General features: G+C 40.8%; 2 protein-coding genes across 3 annotated transcripts; one reads left to right on the top strand and one right to left on the bottom strand.

Annotated features, from left to right (window-relative positions):
* The first annotated feature begins 339 nt into the window (after nt 1–339).
* On the top strand, nt 340–4373 carry LOC118361346 (vesicular inhibitory amino acid transporter-like). The gene is made up of 2 exons (XM_035741212.2): nt 340–1190; nt 2047–4373. Exons 1-2 carry the CDS (start codon nt 795–797, stop codon nt 3232–3234), a joined length of 1584 nt encoding a protein of 527 aa, XP_035597105.1. The 5' UTR covers nt 340–794; the 3' UTR covers nt 3235–4373.
* A 6505-nt stretch (nt 4374–10878) lies between these two features.
* LOC118361345 (PRELI domain containing protein 3B-like) lies at nt 10879–20268 on the bottom strand. 2 transcript variants are annotated; one of them, XM_035741211.2, is made up of 7 exons: nt 20116–20268; nt 18093–18245; nt 15369–15537; nt 14702–14791; nt 13109–13179; nt 12868–12970; nt 10879–12732 (listed from the first exon to the last, which is right to left on the bottom strand). In XM_035741211.2, exons 2-7 carry the CDS (start codon nt 18122–18124, stop codon nt 12616–12618), a joined length of 582 nt encoding a protein of 193 aa, XP_035597104.1. In that variant the 5' UTR covers nt 18125–18245; nt 20116–20268; the 3' UTR covers nt 10879–12615. The 2 variants fall into 2 exon arrangements, with proteins under 2 accessions (XP_035597104.1, XP_052339041.1); XM_052483081.1 differs by having other exon boundaries at nt 19892–20206.
* Between the last annotated feature and the right edge of the window lie 300 nt (nt 20269–20568).

Here is a 20568-nt window from a genome sequence, read left to right as displayed (position 1 = left end):
TGCCGGATCAATACAATCATAACGAAAAATATTGGAACAAATACTGATTCAAATTGAAAAAAAAAATGAAAAAAACAAACAAAATAATTAAGCCTAATCAAATATGCAAAATTAGCTTATTCGAATAAGTAAAATATTTGGTATAAATTAAGCGTAGGAGCTAGCATCCATGCCTCTGGTAACAAACACCCTTTTCTCCTTCCAAAATCTCAAAGTAATCTCTCTCTCTCTGTCACTCACTCACGCACTCTCTCACTCTCTCACATACACACACAACGCTTCAGAACCATGAGGGGTTTGTGCATGCTGAGCAAGTCATTGCATTGGCAGTCTATGAGGACACGTGCCTAGTCCCCCTCTAAGATTCTACGGCTTGTGGTTTGCACTTGTCACGGCTATAGCAAAACTGAGCGCAACGTCAAGACCAACACCGACAACTGCATGGAGAGGTCACAAACAGGGACATTCGATCACATTAAGCAACATGATCAATTTGAATGAGGAGGAATTGTTTTACTTCGTTTCTTCTGATGCCAAGAAAGTGACAGGAGGGATTTGAGAGTGACATGGATAATCAAGACCAACAGACGGGATTTTAAACGACAGCCTGTGTGGATGTAACGGTTGGGCAGCCGTTAAGAGCAACGTCGATACGTCTTGGCAACAGGCATGATTATATTTCTCTCACAGCAGCAGCAGCCAAAATAGCTCATAAGCACACTGCATGTATTTATTCAACAATTTTCAAATTTGATCCAATGAATATCTGAAGATTCACATTTTATCTCACAACAATGGCTCACTTAATTCGACACAAGATCGGCAACAAGCTGACCAATGCAGCCAACACAGTGTCCAATAAGTCTCAGGCCAAGGTCAGCGGAGTGTTCGCCAGACTGGGTTTCCAGGCCGCTACAGATGAAGAGGGTCTGGGGTTCGCGGACTGCGATGACTTGGACTATGACTACAGGCAGGGGATGCAGATGGACATCATGCAGGGCGACGAGGAAGGGGGAGAGATGGACGGAGGAGACGATTTGATGGAGGGAGACAGCCACTACCAGAGAGATGGCACCGGCCCATCACCCTCCTCCATCAAGAACACTGGGGCGTGTAACGAGTTGGCATCAGAGGTCAAACCCAAAATTACGTCTTGGGAAGCGGGGTGGAACGTCACCAATGCCATTCAGGTAGAAATGATTTGAAGAATGACATGAACATATTATCACTACGTCAATGTAGGCCTTTTGTCAACAATCGCCTTGGAATATACGCCATACATATCATTTCAGAGCACAATGCATTACGCTATATCATTCAGAAGACGCCAATCTCCATTCTACAAAAACCCGAAACAGACCTTTAAAACGACTACAATTTTTCACATTCACATGTAAAAATAGACTTTAATTTATTTCTTTCAGATAAATGAATTGTCCTATTTTATTGCTTCTTATTTCAAAATCCCTCATTTAAAACGAGTGATTCCTATATATATATTTAAACATAAACAATGGCATTTGCCTTAATTTCATCAGACTAGGATGTCAAATAAATACGAAGCATTTTGAGATTTTAAATGAAAATAGGGATCTATTCTAGATTGCCTATTTCCTATCAGTAAAAAACAGACCCAACTCCATCTGGAATGAATACAATTATTTGGATTAGCCTCAGGCACAATAAGGACCATTTCATTATTCTTGATAACATATCACAGTGGATTATATAAAATAAATCCGATCTTGGTGAGGAAATATCTTAGTTTTTACATTTTAAATTAATATCAACAAAAAATAAGCATCGTTTCAAATCAAATTCCAATTCTGAGCCTGCACGCTTAGTGGCCCGACATATCTATACTTTTTTCTCTCAACTCCAATCGTTACATTTAGGTTTTCACACATATGATTATGCAAATAAATGCTGTTTGTTATAATTATGCAACTTTGAATGTCATTCATTTCTTGTATATGTGGGGCGGGGAGCCTGTCACTTCGATAAGACCATGACCATTACGACTCAACTGTGCTTGTGTATCCGCAGGGGATGTTCGTCCTTGGGTTACCCTATGCCATTCTTCACGGAGGATACCTCGGACTCTTTCTAATCATATTTGCGGCTGTTGTATGTTGTTACACCGGAAAGATTCTTATTGCGTGTCTGTATGAGGAGAACGAGGATGGAATTCTGGTGCGCGTGAGGGACTCCTACGTGGACATCGCCAACGCATGCTGTCAGCCACGGTTCCCGTCTCTGGGCGGACATATAGTTAACGTTGCTCAGATCATTGAGTTGGTCATGACCTGTATCCTGTACGTGGTGGTCAGCGGCAACCTGATGGTCAACAGCTTCCCCAATCTGCCTGTCTCGCAGAAGGCCTGGTCTGTAGTCGCCACGGCCGCCCTCTTGCCTTGCGCGTTCCTCAAGAGCCTCAAGGCGGTGTCCAAGTTCAGCTTGCTTTGCACTATCGCGCACTTCGTCATCAACATCCTGGTAATAGCCTATTGCCTCTCCAGAGCCCGCGATTGGGCCTGGGACAAAGTCAAATTCTATATTGATGTCAAGAAGTTCCCCATCTCCATTGGCATCATCGTCTTCAGCTACACGTCCCAGATCTTCCTGCCCTCGCTGGAGGGGAACATGCAGAGGCCAAGCGAGTTCCACTGCATGATGGACTGGACCCACATTGGAGCCTGCGTCCTGAAGGGCCTGTTCGCTCTGGTGGCCTACTTGACTTGGGCAGATGCCACCAAAGAGGTCATCACGGACAACCTGCCGTCCACCATCAGAGCGGTGGTCAACCTATTCCTTGTGTCTAAGGCCTTGCTGTCATATCCGCTGCCATTCTTCGCTGCTGTAGAGGTCTTGGAGAAGTCTTTTTTCCAGGATGGGGGGCGCGCAATATTCCCTGACTGTTATGGCCCGGGAGGGAGGATTAAGTCCTGGGGACTGGGCCTCCGGTGCCTCCTGGTGGTGTTCACGTTGATCATGGCCATCTTTGTCCCTCACTTCGCACTCCTCATGGGCCTCACCGGGAGTCTTACCGGCGCCGGGTTGTGCTTCCTTCTCCCAGCTCTCTTTCATCTAAAGCTGATGTGGAGGAAACTTTTATGGCACCACGTGTTCTTTGACGTCGCCATATTTGTCATAGGGGGGATATGCAGCATTTCTGGTTGTATTCACTCAGTAGAAGGGCTCATCGAGGCATTCAAATATGGAGTCGAAGAATAAGAACGTTCTACCTCTGTAGCCCATACCTTACATTTGGTCATACTCTCATCAATCATAGGCGTGTAATGACAGACTGATTGACAGCGCATAAGGGATACTGTGTAACTGTTTTACTTAGTTTTTTTTTGTTTTGCCTTCTTGATGACAATGTGCAATAATCAAATTTATAATCATAGTGTAGAGTATTCAGTGCTGAAATGTTGTGTTAACTAGGAAGGGGGTAATGCAGTGTCCTTGGAGAATGGATCATCTCTGAAGCAGTGAATATCATGCAAGGTTCGATCAGGCAAGGTTAGCACAGCCCATGTGAAAATGAGCTGTGCATAGGCCTCACTGTATGTGTGGGTGTGTTGATATCTGCATTGAGAATGAGTTTATTAGCGTTTTATTTTTGGTTTCTAGCTGCTAAATAATTAGATAATAATCTCATGCCAGATCCAGTCGATTTAAAGATAAAACACGCTCGGGGCACCCACGTGGGATGGATCTATAGGATAAATGGAGTCGGTTAAATCAAAATATTTCGATTCGTTTTCAACTGTACTTGGTTTTTGGTGTTTCAAGTGTCATTATGGATGAAGTGAATTATTGCAGTGCAAACCAGTGGCTCTAACTGTTTATATGAAACCATCTGTCCTTCTGTAGTCGACCTATCTGTTGAACGTGAATTGTGCTTTCATTGAATTTATCATGACGTGTAAGACAAGAGTGTGTGTTGAATTAGCAGAGAAATTAATCGAATATTTTATGCGTTATGTTCATATCTTTGGATTCGTTATATGTCTATAATTTGTGCACGCTCATGTTTGTGGGGGGAAAAAAACAATATATGGGTGAATAAAATCAATGTTTTTATGGATGAATATAGAAAGTTTGGAGGGCTTTCTGTAAAACGGTCAAATGGAAGCAGAGTCTGTGGATTAGGAAGGCAGTATGGTGTTGTGTGGAGGAGGATTCTGCTAATTATCACAGGCTCACTCACCTCACATGCACATGTGCATTGTCTGCCTGTATGCTTAGACTCAACATGCATTCAAATGTTCAAAATGTACTTGAATCATGTTGTAGCCGTAACATACCATGTGCGCCGCCCCGTGGGACTCCCAATCACGGCCGGTTGTGATACAGCCTAGAATCGAAATAGGGTCTGTAGTGACGCCTTTAGCACTGAGATGCAGTGCCTTAGACCGCTGCGCCACTCCGGATCCCATATTTTAAGCATAACAAATATGATTTGAAATGACATTATTCTGCACTGTAAAAAGCACCACATCTTTAATTTCCTGATTTGCAATAGTAACAATAGTAACAATTATTCTCATAATGAGGATGTTCTGGTATGGGTCCCACATGATGCTTGTGAAAGTTCTGATGCTCTTATAACTAGGGGTCAGCATTGGAAACTTTGGGGACCTCAGTGGACCAAAAATTAAAAGACATACCCCCAGATAGCATATGATAGCAAAATGTGTAGAATTGCAGGAAATTAGCTTTACAACTGTAAACATTTCTCTCAAGCCTCACTGTACCTGACCACTCACCAAAGAGGATAGGTGTTCAACAGTTTCACTTTACAATGAAAAGGAAGCTATGATTCCGTATTGATGTCACCTGTTAAATCCACTTCAATCAGTGTAGATGAAGGGGATTAGACAGGTTAAACAAGGATTTATAAGCCTTGAGACAATGGAAACATGGATTGTGGGAGAGGGTGAATGGGCATAACAAAAGATTTAAGTGCCTTCGAACAGGGTATGGTAGTAGGTGCCAGGCGCACCGGTATTAGTGTGTTAAGAACTGCAGCGCTGATGGGCTATTCACGCTCAAAAGTTTCCCATATGTATCATGAATGGTATACCACCAAAAGGACATCCAGCCAACTTAACACAAATGTGGGAAGCATTGGAGTCAAAATGGGCCAATATCCCCGTGGAACACTTTCAACACCTTGTAGAGTCCATGCCCTGACGAATTGAGGCTGTTCTGTGTGCCAAAAGGTGTGCAACTCAATATAAGGAAGGTGTTCATTGTATAAATATCACATGATTTGATCGCAATTGAGTCCTACAACCATCTAGACGAGAACTAGGAATCAACTTAGGTAAATTCTTCATTGCATTTTACATGCCTTCCAAAAGTATTCACACCACTTGACTTTTGCCACATTCTGTTGTGTTACAGCCTGAATTTAACATGGATTAAATCGTTTTTTTGGCACTGGCTTACACACAATACCCCATAATGTCAAAGTGGAATTATGTTTTTCAATCATTTTTTAAAATAAAAGCTTTAATGTCTTGAGTCAATAAGTATTCAACCCCTTTGTTGAGACATGCCAAAATAAGTTCAGGAGTAAACATGTGCTTAACAAGTCACATAATAAGTTGTATGGACTCACTCTGTGTGCAATAATAGTGTTTAACATGATTTTTGAATGACTACCTCATTTCTGTACCCCACACATACTGTAAGGTCCCTCAGTCGAGCAGTGAATTTCAAACACAGATTAAACCACAAAGACCAGGGAGGTTATTCAGTGCCTCACAGAGAAGGGCACCTATTCCAAGATAGGTAAAAAATAAAACATTGAATATCCCTTCGAGCATGTTGAAGTTATTAATTACACATTGGGTGGTGTATCAATACACCCAGTCACAACAAAGATAAAGGCGTCCTTCCTAACTCAGTTGCCGGAGAGGAACGAAACTGCTCAGGGACTTCACCATTAGGGCCAATGTTGACTTTAAAACAGTTACAACATTTAATGGCTGTGATAGGAGAAAACTGAGGATGGATCAACAACCTTGTAATTACTCCAAAATACCTTAAAGAAGGAAGCCTGTACAGAATCAAATGTTCCAAAATATGCATCCTGTTTGCAACAAGACACAAGTAATACTGCAAAAACGGAGCAAAGCAATTACATTCTTCTCCAGATGTGGAAAGCTTTTGTTCCAAGACTCCCAGCAGTAATTGCTGCCAAAGGTGGTTCTATAAAGTATTGACTCTTATGTAAATGAGATATTTCTGTATTTCATTAACAATACATTTGCTAAAATTTCTAAAAACATGTTTTCACTTTGTCATTATGGGATATTGTGTGATGGGTGGGCTTTTTTATTTTAATTTAATCCGTTTTGAATTCAGGCTGGAACACAACAAAATGTGGAATAAGTCAAGGGGTGTGCATACTTTCCAAATGCACTGGAAACAGCATATCTCTTATGCAAAGCACTGATAACAACATTCTTTTTTATTTGCGATCTGCTGAATATAGTTTTATTGTAACTAAAATGTTGTTCATGGCATTATAGGAAAGCAGTGCTATTTCAGAGGGACAACCCAGCTGGCACATAACGTTCTGAGAACCATATGTTTCTTAGAGCTTGGTGAGAACGTGGTTGTCCTATGGTTATTTTTGCATACAACCTTCCCACAACTTTCTCGGAATGGTGCAAGATAGTTGTTTGTCTGTGAAACATTATCAGCACATTTAAGGAACTTAACAAAAATACATTATTTTCTTGGCATTTCATTACTTTAACAGAATGTTTCCTAAATGTTCAAACATGGTTACATTTCATTTCAATTTTGGCAATGCTCTAAGAACGTTCTCCAACTGGTTTGACATTAGGAATGCTGTAAAAAATTTCAAGATAAGGTTAAGTAACAACATTCTTCAGTGGGAATTGCAGTACTTCAGCATAACGTTTCCTTATGGTTCTATTTAGAGTCATGTTCTGAAATGGTTCCAAAAACGTTAAGAAACAATATTCTTCCGTGGAAATTTCAGTTCTTCAGCATTACATTTCCTGCAGGTTTCCTCATGGTTCTATTTAAAGGATAATTCTGACACTTTATAACTGGGTTATTATGTTTTTAGTATAAGATTTGATACATTTTTATGTTTTGTTATTCATACTGCACAATTCCTTGTTTTTGTTATTTTGAAGCTTCTTTATTGCCCTTGTCTACAGCATATTACGATTCCAAGGGTGCATATAATGCAATATATAATATATAATTATATATAATGCCTGCAATTAGCTTAGCTAGCTGGTTATCAAGCCCAAATGAAGCTTAGCCCAAATGAAGCTAATGTCATAAGTTATGAGTGCATTTCACATTACTTTTGGGTTGTAAATATATTATAAATAATGCATGAATGTCATGCTAAATATATGTTAATATCATTGTCACCAATTAACTGTAATACACTCCGAAAATAATTTGAAGATAGATACTAAGATTGTAATTACACTAACCATAACACAGAGTTACCGTATCTAGCCAGTTAGCATGCTAGGTATCCTGACTGCTAAATCCGAAATAATAGTATTTGCAACAATAACAGCCAAGTTTCATCTTAGCAACTGTCTTACAAACAACAGTCCAAACAACATGAAGCAGTAGGCCTAGGTAAATAGCTACACCTGCTGCATCTGAAATAAAGGGTTTTCAACTATGACAGTGACTTTCCAAGCATCCATCCAACAACACTTAGATGCCTATTGGATATGGACGAAGCCATCGTTGACATCACCCTGTTGTTTCCTATGAAAATGCTCAGTGGCGCGTTTGATGATTAGGAAATGTAATTTCAGCGTGTCGCCATCTTGCTACATGGAGGAGTTTTTGGAAACATTGCATGCGCAGTTTGAGCGACTCTAGGAAGTGATGTTGCATGCTAGCCCAGTGCTGCCCCCTCTCAAGGAGTATCTCAAATTGAAGGCCAACCAAAGTACTGCAGGCTGCCATCAGCAACTAAATTGTCCTTATAACTTTGTATGTGTGTGATTTTAAAGTAATCGGTTCAAGGACATACAATACATGACCAAAAATATGTGGACACCTGCTCGTCAAACATTTCATTCTCATTCCAAACTCATGGTCATTAATATGGAGTTGGTCCACCTTTGCTGCTATAACACTTTCGTGGGAAGGCTATCCACTAGACATTGGAACATTGCTGCGGGGATTTGCTTCCATTCATCCACAAGAGAATTAGTGAGGTCCGGCACTGATGTTGGGCAATTAGTCTTGGTTAGAAGTCGGCGTTCCAATTAATCCCAAAGGTGTTCGATGGGGTTGAGGTCAGGGCTCTGTGCAGGCCAGTCAAGTTCTTCCACACCAATCTCGACAAACCATTTCTGTGTGTATCTAGCTTTGTGCACGGGGGCATTGTCATGCTGAAACAGGAAAGGGCCTTCCCCAAACTGTTGCCACATTGTTGGAAGCACAGAATTGTCTAGAATGTCATTTTATGCTGTAATGTTAAGATTTCCCTTCACTGGAACTAAGGGGCCTAGCCCAAACCATGAAAAAGAGTCCCAGACCATTATTACTCCTCCTAACTTTACAGTTGGCACTATGCATTGGGGCAGCTAGTGTTCTCCTGGCATACGCAAACCCAGATTTGTCCGTCGGACTGACAGATGGTGAAGCGTGATTCATCACTCCAGAGAACGCGTTTCCACTGCTCCAGAATCTGATGGCTTTCCACCACTCCAGCCGACGCTTGGCATTGCACATTGTGATCTTAGGCTTCTGTCCGGCTGCTCGGCCATGGAAATCTATTTCATGAAGCTACCGACAAACAATTCTTGTGATTGAGGATGACTGTTGTCGACGTGTGCAAAGGGTCGCTGGTTCGAGCCCAGGTAGGGGCGAGGAGAGGGACGGAAGCTACACTGTTACATACAGTCAATGGTTGTTAGTCCAGGACTAGGCTTAATCTGTATCTGGGAAACTGGCCCTGCATGGATAAATAAAGAGATGCTAAATGTTGACATCACTCTTTTGCAGACCTGGAAAATGTTTTGATGTCAGTGGGAAGTTCTGTAATGTGTGCAGGAATATAAGCACAACCCTAGTCCACTACAGTAGGCCTATTCATGTTCATATTGACCATATAAATTGGGGCAAAAAAGTATTTAGTCAGCCACCAATTGTGAAGGTTCTCCCACTTAAAAAGATGAGAGGCCTGTAATTTGTCATAGGTACACTTCAACTATGACAGACAAAATGAGAAAGAAAATCCAGAAAATCACATTGTAGGATTTTTAATGAATTTATTTGCAAATTATGTTGGAAAAAAAGCATTTGGTCACCTACAAACAAGCAAGATTTCTGTCTCTCACAGACCTGTAACTTCTTCTTTAAGAGGCTCCTGTGTCCTCCACTCGTTACCTGTATTAATGGCACCTGTTTGAACTTGTTATCAGTATAACTCCACTAACTCCATTCCAAACTCCACTATGGCCAAGACCAAAGAGCTGTCAAAGGCCACCAGAAACAAAATTGTAGACCTGCTCCAGGCTGGGAAGACTGAATCTTCAATAGGTAAGCAGGTTGGTTTGAAGAAATCAACTGTGGGAGCAATTATTAGGAAATGGAAGACTCCACGCAACATATCACCCCGTGGGGTCAAAATGATCACAAGAACGGTGAGCAAAAATCCCAGAACCACACGGGGGGGGCCTGCAGAGAGCTGGGACCAAAGTAACAAAGCCTACCATCAGCAAGGGCATTGAAGATGAAACGTGGCTGGGTCTTTCAGCATGACAATGATCCCAAACACACCGCCCGGGCAACGAAGGAGTGGCTTCGTAATAAGCATTTTAAGGTCCTGGAGTGGCCTAGCCAGTCTCCAGATCTCAACCCCATAGAAAATCTTTGGAGGGAGTTGAAAGTCTGTGTTGCCCGGCAACAGCCCCAAAACATCACTGCTCTAGAGATCTGCATGGAGGAATGGGCCAAAATACCAGCAACAGTGTGTGAAAACCTTTTGAAGACTTACAGAAAACATTTGACATCTGTCATTGCCAGCAAAAGGTATATAAAAGTATTGAGATAAACGTTTGTTATTGAACAAATACTTATTTTCCACCATAATTTGCAAATAAATTCATTAAAAATCCTACAATGTGATTTTCTGGACTGTTTTTTCTAATTTTGTCTGTCATAGTTGAAGTGTACCTATGATGAAAATTACAGGCCTCTCATCTTTTTAAGTGGGAGAACTTGCACAATTGGTGGCTGACTAAATACTGTACATCGTCAAATCACATCATCATGAAATTACTTTACCCTACAAAACCATTGTGTAAGCCTAGGCCTAATAACTGGCCTGCTGAAATAGTTACCCTGAACCACTGGCTTTTGTTTGTGGCAGGCAAACTGGAGGACATTGCTTTATCCACCATGCATTACATGTTTAACCCTATGCTGAAGGTCCAGCAGGTCTGTATCTGTCTTATCTATTAGTGTATATTATTAAACAATTCTATATTTGATTGTAGTTTGATAGACTGTAGGCTGGGAAATGTGTAATTGTTTAAAGTACCTGTCTAGTGTTTCCAGATTGATGAATGACTTAACCTATAATTACTTACAATATGAGCGAAATAGTTTTCCTTAAATGTTAAAATATGTTAAGGAGAGTGGAATTGTGTGGGCGTACCAACAGAATGATATGGGCGTTTACAATCCTAAAAAAATGTTCATGTGAGTAGACCACTGATTGGCCTAAGAAATTCCAGCCTTTAGCTATGGCCATGTATGAGTAAAAATTAGCAGTATATCTATAAATACACAGTTTAAACTTTTAGTACATGCCCACATGACCACATCTAAGACACCCTGTTCATGAAACAATAACATTTTATTGAGATCATTTCAGTGTTAAGTACTTCTGTTTGACATTCTCGGAATGTCTACTCATATAGCCATTGTTTTCAAATGTTCCGCGCATGACACTTCATTCCTGAAACAAGTGACTGATATCTGGAGTGCCACTCAGACTTCACCCAAGATCAATGCAACCCTGACACAAGTGGGACAACAGTAACAATAGCTTTTAAAAGGGAGTTTGGGATGTTAAAGGGGAGTGTATCTGAATAGGCATATGTAGAACTGATTCTATGACGTAATAACGCTGCATTCATAACCAAGTGGGAAGGTGGTATTTACCAGATACGACTGGGAAAAATCCACTTGAAACTGCCACAACTGGTAATTACTAGTGGGGAACTGTCATCCTCGAGCACCTTCTCCCAAATGCTGACCTCTGACATGGCCTACTAAGGAAATTACCACTGCAGTAGGTTACACCACTAAGAGCTTATAAAAACACAAATACTATCATATGCCGCCAAATGAGGGGGAAGAAACAATCCTGGTAGGTTCAGGATCACAAATGTGATTTGTTTGTTTTACTCAGACTATGATGACATTTTACAAAATGGGTTGTTAAAGACTGCAGAGTTAAAAACCAACAATCAATCCAATGATCCCGAACATACCCCGTCGTAGTGGCCACCGTTAACATTCACTGACTACACCCAACACTACAGGGCCAATATTCATAAGGTTGTGGAAATCACATACTGTTGTAACTGTTGATAACCATTTGGGAGAATTTAGCAAATATATCCACACTTCTGAACATAGTGAATACAATGGTGGTACTCTTGTTACTTGGTAATAATACGTGCAATAACAATGAGTTAAAGTAATTAAAATTCACGTTTTCATTACTGAATATATAATAGTAACTTTACAACACCCCACCAAACAGACCCACAAACATAATTAGTTTCTCTTCTCAGTAAGTTAATTGTTCCCTGAAAATGACTACTAGCCTATTCATGGTTGTAAGTGCATGGCTGGCATAGGCAACATAGAATGATGTTCAATTGAAACGTCAAGTGCCAGAGAGGAAACCAGATCAGTGTAGAATAACAATAAGAGGACAGGAGGAGAATAAATAAACCTGATGACCTGTAGGCACGGTGTGATTCAAAATGTTAGAAGACCAGAAATCCCATGAGCCTCGAATGCAACCCGGTTCAACCCTGTTTACTGCTGCGTTCATAACCAAGTGGGAAGTCAGAATATGCCACATACGACTTGGCAAAAGCCACCTGAAAGGCTAGTAATTACTAGTGGGAAAACAATCCACATTGACAATTAAATGCAACATTTATATAAATGAATCTATTAATATGGTTTTTGAATACTATAATTTGTATGCAAACATGATAGTTTTACTTTTAATTTAAGGTTTATGCAGCTTTTTTGCCATTAGCCAATAGGCTTTTCTCAAATTCAAAGCATGTGAATGCATCCAACTAGTATTTAAGACCTCACAACTGGTAAATTCCCACCTCCCATTTGGTTACGAACGCAGCATGCCATCATCAGCTTCACTGTGTACCCAACAGTGTGTAACCCTGCTTGTATGGTCAGTCCGCTGAGGGAAGGATGTGTTCTTGTGACAGAAAATGAGTGGGCCAATACAGGAGGTGGCTGTGCTGGCAGATTAGGGAGAGGTCTCCCTTTTCAGGGAAAATGTCTGAGTTCCATTGAGATGGCGGCTGATCATTTCTCTGCGACTGCAGCTGCCATGGGGATGCGGATTGTGGCCTGTGCCGTCGCTGCCAGCTCCTCGATCTCTGTGTTTAACCGCCTGATGACCCACTCCATCGCCTCTCGTCCCTGAACAAAATACCAAACACACATGGGGAAGTTAAGGGCTGAAACAAGGCCATACATGGATGAGATTGTTTTATCTCATACTATTTCCATTCAAATATTCCATCCAGGATGCAGGTGTAAAGTGAGAGGACTTACTTTGCCTGCGTTTGCCGAGATGGTTTTGGCCATGAGCCCTTCCAGGTAACTGCTCAGACTAATTCCTTTCACAGAGATAAGTGCCTCTTGTGTCAGTATGGTCCTAAACATAAGGACAAACAGAAGAAATAACAAGTTTAGATGTGAAACTCGAACCTATTTATCAATTTTGCTGTAATTAACCTTTAAAATCAACCCATTAAAAAAAAGGTATATATATATATATATCTATATATCTTACTTTTCAGGATCCTGCGGATGCGGCCTGTATGTTAACTTCTCGTCCACAGATACTATGTTAGTACATGAAATCTGAAAGCAGAGGGAAGTGCATCAATGTCAGTTTACAGGGCTACAGCTGGAGTTAGCTACAATATCCATAAATGTACACTGAACAAACAAATGCAACAGGTAAAGTAAAGTGCTGGTCCCATTTTTCATTTGCTGAAATAAAAGATCCACAAGCTGTTCCACAAGCACAAAAACGAATATCCCTCAAATGTGGTGTGCATATTTTTTACATCCCTGTTAGTGAGTATTTCTCATTTGCCAAAATCATCCATCCACCTGACAGGTGTGGCATATTATGAAACTGTTTAAACAGCATTATCATTACACAGGTGCACCTTGTGCTGGGGACAGAATGCCACAGACGTTTCAAGTTCAGGGGGTGTGCAATCGGCATGCTGACTGCAGGAATGTCCACGAGAGCTATTGCCAGAGAATGTAACGTTAATTTATCTACCATAAGCCATCAACATCATTTTAGAGAATTTGGTAGTACGTCCAACTAGCCTCAACTGCAGACCATGTGTAACCACGCCAGCCCAGGACCTCCACATCCGGCTTCTTCAACTGCGGGAACATCTTGAGACTAGTCACGCGGACAGCTGATGAAACTGGGTTTGCTCAACCCAAGAATTTCAGCACAAACTGTCAGAAACTGTCTCAGGGAATCTCATCTGTGTGAATGTCGTCCTCACCAGGGTCTTGACCTGACTGAAGTTCGGCATCGTAACCGACCTCAGTGGGCAAATGCTCACCTTCGATGGCCACTGATATGCTGGAGAAGTGTGCTTCTCACCTCTTGAATACCAATTTCAACTGCGCCGGGCAGATGGCGTGTATGGCGTTGTGTGGGCGAGTGGTTTGCAGATATCAACATTGTGAACAGAGTGCCCCATGGTGGCGGAGGGGTTATGGTATGGGCAGGTATAAGCTATGCAAACAATTGCCTTTTATCGATGGTAATTTGAATGCACAGAGATAGCGTGACGAGATCCTGAGGCCCATTGTCATTGCATTCATCCACCACCTCATGTTTCAGTCTGATAATGCACAGCCCCATATCGCAAGGATCTGTACACAATTCCTGGAAGTTGTAAATGTCCCAGTTCTTCCATGGCCTGCATACTCACCAGACATGTCAACCATTGAGCATATTTGGGATGCTCTGGATCGACATGTACAACAGCGTGTTCAAGTTCCTGCCAATATCCAGCAACTTGGCCATTGAAGAGCGGGACAAGATTATACTGGCCACAATCAACAGCCTAATCAACTTTATTCAAAGGAGATGTGTTGCGCTGCATGAGGTAAACGGGTCACACCAGATAGACTGGTTTTCTGATCCACGCCACTACCTTTAAGATGTGACCAACAGATGCATATGTGTATTCCCAGTCATGTGAAATCCATAGATTAGGGCCTAACCATTTAATTTCAATTTAATGATTTCCTTATATAAACTGTACCTCTGTAAAATCTTTGAACTTGTTGCATGTTGTGTTTATATTTTTGTTCAGTATACATCCAACAATAGGTTTGAACTCACATTTGAAGATTGCAGCTCAAAAGTCTTTTCCTTGGGGTCCACCACCGAATGTTCCTGGATGTACGTGTTGGTTCGTGTTATACCAATGAGCTGGGATAAAAATAAACATAAACATTAATATCACTGTCAGTGACATGTTTGACATCAATGACAAAACAATACATCCTCAGATCTGTTGATTCACAAGTTAATGTTTAAGAAACATTGACCCAATAACTTCATGCGGTCTTGATTACACAACACCAGTCTGAACCTTCAAGCTGAGACAACCTTCAGTAAAAGGTCGAGCAGAGCTGAGGTCATGGCAGTGTGCAATCATGTAACTACCACAGAGCTGTACAGACAGCCAACTGTTCTGAGCATTACCCACTTCACTGGAATGAGCATCATTCAATATTTTGCCTAGTCTAACAGCAAGCTTACACATACTGACTAAGCCCCTGAAATAAACCTGACTGCTCCGATTGAATTTGTCAACATTAGTACACTCAACTTCTGATAAAAGCAATGGATTTGGATTGTTGCGTGTGCAGAAAAGTATATCAATATCTACAGCAGTGAGAAGAAAAGGTATCCTCATTGGGACTGGTGACCTGCAATGCACTCATCAGGATAATCATATCAGCGGCAATATTTGAGACAGACATCCAGTGTGCTGAGGACTTACAGTCTTGGCCAAGGAGGGCAGTCCCCATTCTGTGCTGAGCAGTCTGTTGCTGTATAGCCGGCCCTGTGTGTCCACATGTCTGTTCAACACATCCACCCCTACCACGCCAGGGTTCATTGGGTTGGGATACTTCTGCATTGCTGCCTTGGTCACAGTCTCCCATGGGTGGCTGTGTGTGTGTGGGGGGAGACAAGACAGGAAATCAATATGACTGTAATACTATCATAATGTGTGCATTTCATAATCTTATCACGTGGACATCATGGCATGCGACAAAATGAATTCATTTGAAAACCTGTCCTGACATTTATCTGACTAAACTTCACGGTGAAGGACGTTTCGGATGAACTCCAACGACCAGGCTTAGGGGAATTCAGCTCTGACTAGTGATTAGCCCAAGGTCAATACTTACATATTAAAAACATATTATGAAACATTTACCTTGTACCCATGTTTGTTCTCTGTAGTTGCATGCCTTTGTTTGCTATAATCCATACTTTATCCATAAACGTTAATCAAATACAACCATCGACTGTTTCCTTGTTGAGATTCAAGTGACATGTGCATTTTCCCTGAGCAGTCATCTTAGAGCAAAAGCAATGAGCAAACCGCCAATGGTTGTATTTGTTTAATGTTTATTTAAAAAGTAAGGATTTCAGCAATCAAACAGACACGGAACTACAGAGGACAAACATGCGTACGTACAAGGTAAGCGTTTCAGAATGAGCTTTTTAATTTAAGTATTGACCTTGGGTGAATCGATGTAGTTGGAGCTGAATTCCACAAAGCCTGGTGTCTGCTCCACTCCATTGGTGGAATTAATCAGAAACTTCCATCACAATGGAGTAGTTTAGCCAGCTAGACATTATACTGTGCGACATGGATTTTGAAATATTCATTATGGGTTCAGTAATACAAGTAAATGTACTTGATTTGACCTTGACCATGTATCCTTTTTAATGTGCAATAGCAGCCTTCTTTACAAATCGCATGCTTGGTTTCCATCTAATTTACGCAAATATTCTAAAATGTGCATTTTCCCACCAGATGAGTGTCCATCAAATTGAATTGATGCAGATAAAAAGCTGTGCGTGATGACATAGTGCAAATACACATGCGTTTTGCAGTCCCATGTACAGAATAAAAAAGTTAAATGGGCTTTGCATTTTCAACTCTATTGATGGTTCTCACAACAAAATAATGGTGTTACATAGCGAGTGTTGGTATTAGCAGGTGCACTCTAGCCAACAGGTTGCAGATGTAGGCTGGCCGATCCGCACTCTATTATGAGATTATAATGGACAAAAGAGAAAGATTATTTTTTATTTGTCGAACAGGAAGCCAAGCATCGATGATCATGTCACCAGAATAAGACCAACAATATTTATTGGAAAGGAGCATCAATTGAGCTCAACATCTGGCACTTTTTCAAACCTGTGATGTTCTTCCTAACTTATTTTAACTGCATGCTTTCCCGACTCGTTGTGGGAGGACCACACATTGTCGCGTGACTCTAAGTTCTTTGATATTATATCAATATTTCTCACAATTAATTTTAAAGATGCGGTAGACAAGGTGGGATCTCTTTGTATTTTGTCAACATTTAGAAAGTTTACAGACAAAATGTTACAATCAGTCCAGTAATAAAAAAGACATGTACTTGACTCGCATAAAATGGTAGGATGGAAACCTGGTTAGAGGTATAAAATCCCCAGAGTATTAAACCCTGGTTATTGGGACATAAGAACCATGATCCCACCATTGTGCCTCCAGTACATTAGATAGGTAGCTAGCTGGAATAGAACGCCCTATTCGAGTCTCAGAGTGAATGCCTGTTTAAAAAAAAAACATTTAACAGCAGCCAAAGTGAAATGTTATGGCCTTTAACTACCCCGTTACGATGAAATCGGGGAAGCGACAGTGGATCCGTCCGTTAATCACGCGTTCTCAGACAGCACTGGAACGATTGAGGAAACTTGTGTGAACAAAATTACACCGATTGGCCCAAGGTGGGAGCTAGTAATTAACTTAAATGTGTTAGTGTGACTATCTCAATTGGCCCGAGGGGTTGCGCTGCATCGTCCGCGGGTTACACCATGTAGCCAAATTTGAGCTTGTTGACTTGGACTGTTGCCCTTTTTATTATACCTCAGTGACCGTTACGTAATGAGAGAAACACCTTTAACGCCATTTCTATACAGCTACGACCGGAAGTGACTTTTTCCATGGCAGGTTACGAGAACATAATGAATTCGCAAGTTCGACCACTGCTGGATACTTCGACTGGAATGCATTGACATAGTTAATTAGCTACTTGTAAATGTGGCTAACTAGCAGCGTTAGCTAACTAGCTAGTATTATTTGGTTAGTTAAAAATACTGTTTAGTAACGTTAATATAATTATGGCTGCCTGTTCTCGATAGCCATTCGTCGAACAATAGCTAGCAATAACAATGGACAGAGTTTGACGTGTTGGCTAGCCAAGTAGCTTGTTTAGCTAGCTAGCTACAACGTTAGATGCTCTAACTAAACACTCACTAATTTGTAATGGCAGCAGGCTAGCGTTAGCTGGCTAAAGTCAAAGAGCTAACGTTGGCCGGTTGGGAACCTAGCTACCACTACCACCGCTAGCATGCTACAAAATTAAATAAGCTAGCAAGATAACGTCATATCAAGCGTATTTAAAATAAGCACTTTATAAATGCTTATTAATAATTTACTCACTTGAATATGTGTTCGGAGGTCCAGATCTTCATGTTTTACACCGTTTTGTCAGGGCTTGCGAGACGGCCACTTACGACAGCTTGACCTCAGCTGTGAAGGAAACGACGTTGCCCACTAGTGGAAAAATTATGGTCCGTCCCCCTCCACCCACTTCTATAAAAAAAAAAGATCAACCAATCAGAGAAAAACATAACAGAGTACACACTGCACTGTAATTTCTGGAATTTTTCTGACGCGTATTTTTGAGTAAGAATGTCTCGTACATATCTCCTTACATAACTTGAAAGGCCGTGCCTACCAAATTTAACGGGTTGTCAATCAAATACAAATCTTTGGAGAATGTTGAGACACAGATAGAACAATGGGTTAGTTATATATATATTTTAAAATTGGTTAAGAGATATTAAAGAAAGGAGGAGATAGGGATCCCATTGGTCAATGAATGGAGGAATGTATAGCACCCCATCCAGCAGACTGTCGACCAATCGCGTTCACGTTGTCATGCTGCGTGACGCGGTTGCTAAACTAATCCTCACGAAATGTCTTCTCAAAGGCAGGGTGTAAATCGAGAAACCTGCCTATTTTCTTCGAAAGTACATAATATCGCGATTTCAAAGCTATATGATATTACAGAAAACAAGCTAATTATCTGACGTCTCTGAAAGGGATGTGTAGTAATATTGTACTTATTGTTGACGAAAATATTCGTATTCGTTGATGTTGAACTGCGGTTGGCATCCAATATGTTGCATTACCGCCCCCAATTTAGATCCATTACACGTTGTGATACAAAATGGGAAAGGGGAACCCACTGTTCCTAGGCTGTCATTGTAAATAAGAATTTGTTCTTAACTGACTTGCCTAGTTAAATAAAGGTTAAATAAAATAAAGTATCGAATACATTGCAAGTTGAGGGGTTTTCACAACAGTAGCCGGGCTATAAAAAGTATATTGTCCTGCTAATAGGAAACATTTGCAAGATGGGCTACATTCTTTGTAACCACAATGTCACACATAATTTGTATCTACCTTTCCAATTACTTTTAGAGGTTGGGATTTACAAATGTGCGCTTTTAATTATTAGTTACATTGCACGTTCGAACTAAAACATACTTTTTTATTTAAATTATTGTTTTAAAGTTGGATGCTAAATATTTGACCAGTTGCAATTGTAAGTAGGCCTAATAAAAATTTAAAAATCTACTTATATTAGGCTGTTAAGCCTAAAAACCTGACTCGGTTACACCAGCTCTGTCAGGAGGAATGGGACAAAATTCACCCAATTTATTGTGGGAAGCTTGTGGAAGGCTACCTAAAACGTTTGACCCAATTTAAACAATTTAAAGGAGATGCTACCAAATACAAATTGAGTGTATGTAAACGTCTGACCCACTGGGAATGTGATGAAATAAATAAAAGTTTAAATAAATCCTCTATATTCTGACATTTCACATTCTTAAAATAAAGTGTTTATCCTAACTGCCCCAAGACAGGGAATTTTTACTTGGCTTGAATGTCAGAAATTGTGAAACTCAGTTTAAATCTATTTGGCTAAGGTGTATGTAAACTTCCGACTTCAACTGTATATATTGGTCATGGCTCCCGAGTGGCGCAGCGGTCGGTTTAAGGCACTGCTTCTCTGTGCAAGACGCTTTTACTACAGTCCCTAGTTTGAAATCAGGCTGCATCCTACGGTGGTTGGGAGTGCCATAGGGCGACGCACAATTGTTTTAGCGTCATCCGGGTTTGGTAGGGGTAGGCCTTCATTGTAAATAAGAATTTGTTATTATCAGACTTGCCTGGTTCAAAAAAAAAAATCTACTGGTGGCAACCGCAGCGTAATCAGGTGAATAGTGGCTGGTGCTGAAAATATAGCTAACTTGTTATGCAAGTGTTGCACACCAACAGATGGAGATGGAGCCTAGACCTATACAGAATCACTTAACTGCCTGAGGTAGGCTATGAGGCCTGACCCAAGGTGTTTATACTTGCGTATTATTGTTTGTACAGCTGAACGTGGTACCTTCAGGTGTTTGAAAATTGCTCCCAAGGATAAACTAGACTTGTGGAGGTCTACAATTTTTTTTCTGTGGTCTTGGCTGATTTATTTTGATTTTCCCATGAGGTCATGCAAAGAAGCACTGAGTTTGAAGGTAGGCCTTGAAATACGTCCACAGGTACACCTCCAATTGACTCAAATGATGTCAATTAGCCTCTCAGAAGCTTCTAAAGCTATGACGTAATGTTCTGGAATTTTCCAAGCTGTTTAAAGGCACAGTCAACTTAGTGTATGTAAACTTAGTGTATGTAAACTTAGTGTATGTAAACTTCTGACCCACTGGAATTGTGATACAGTGAATTATAAGTGAAATAATCTGTCTGTAAACAATTGTTGGAGAAATTACTTGTGTCGTGCACAAAGTAGATGTCCTAACCAACTTGCCAAAACTATAGTTTGTTAACAAGACATTTGTGG

This window comes from Oncorhynchus keta, chromosome 28 (assembly GCF_023373465.1).
Source record: "Oncorhynchus keta strain PuntledgeMale-10-30-2019 chromosome 28, Oket_V2, whole genome shotgun sequence".
Taxonomy (NCBI): domain Eukaryota; kingdom Metazoa; phylum Chordata; class Actinopteri; order Salmoniformes; family Salmonidae; genus Oncorhynchus; species Oncorhynchus keta.
This window is presented reverse-complemented; position numbering and strand designations above follow the sequence as displayed.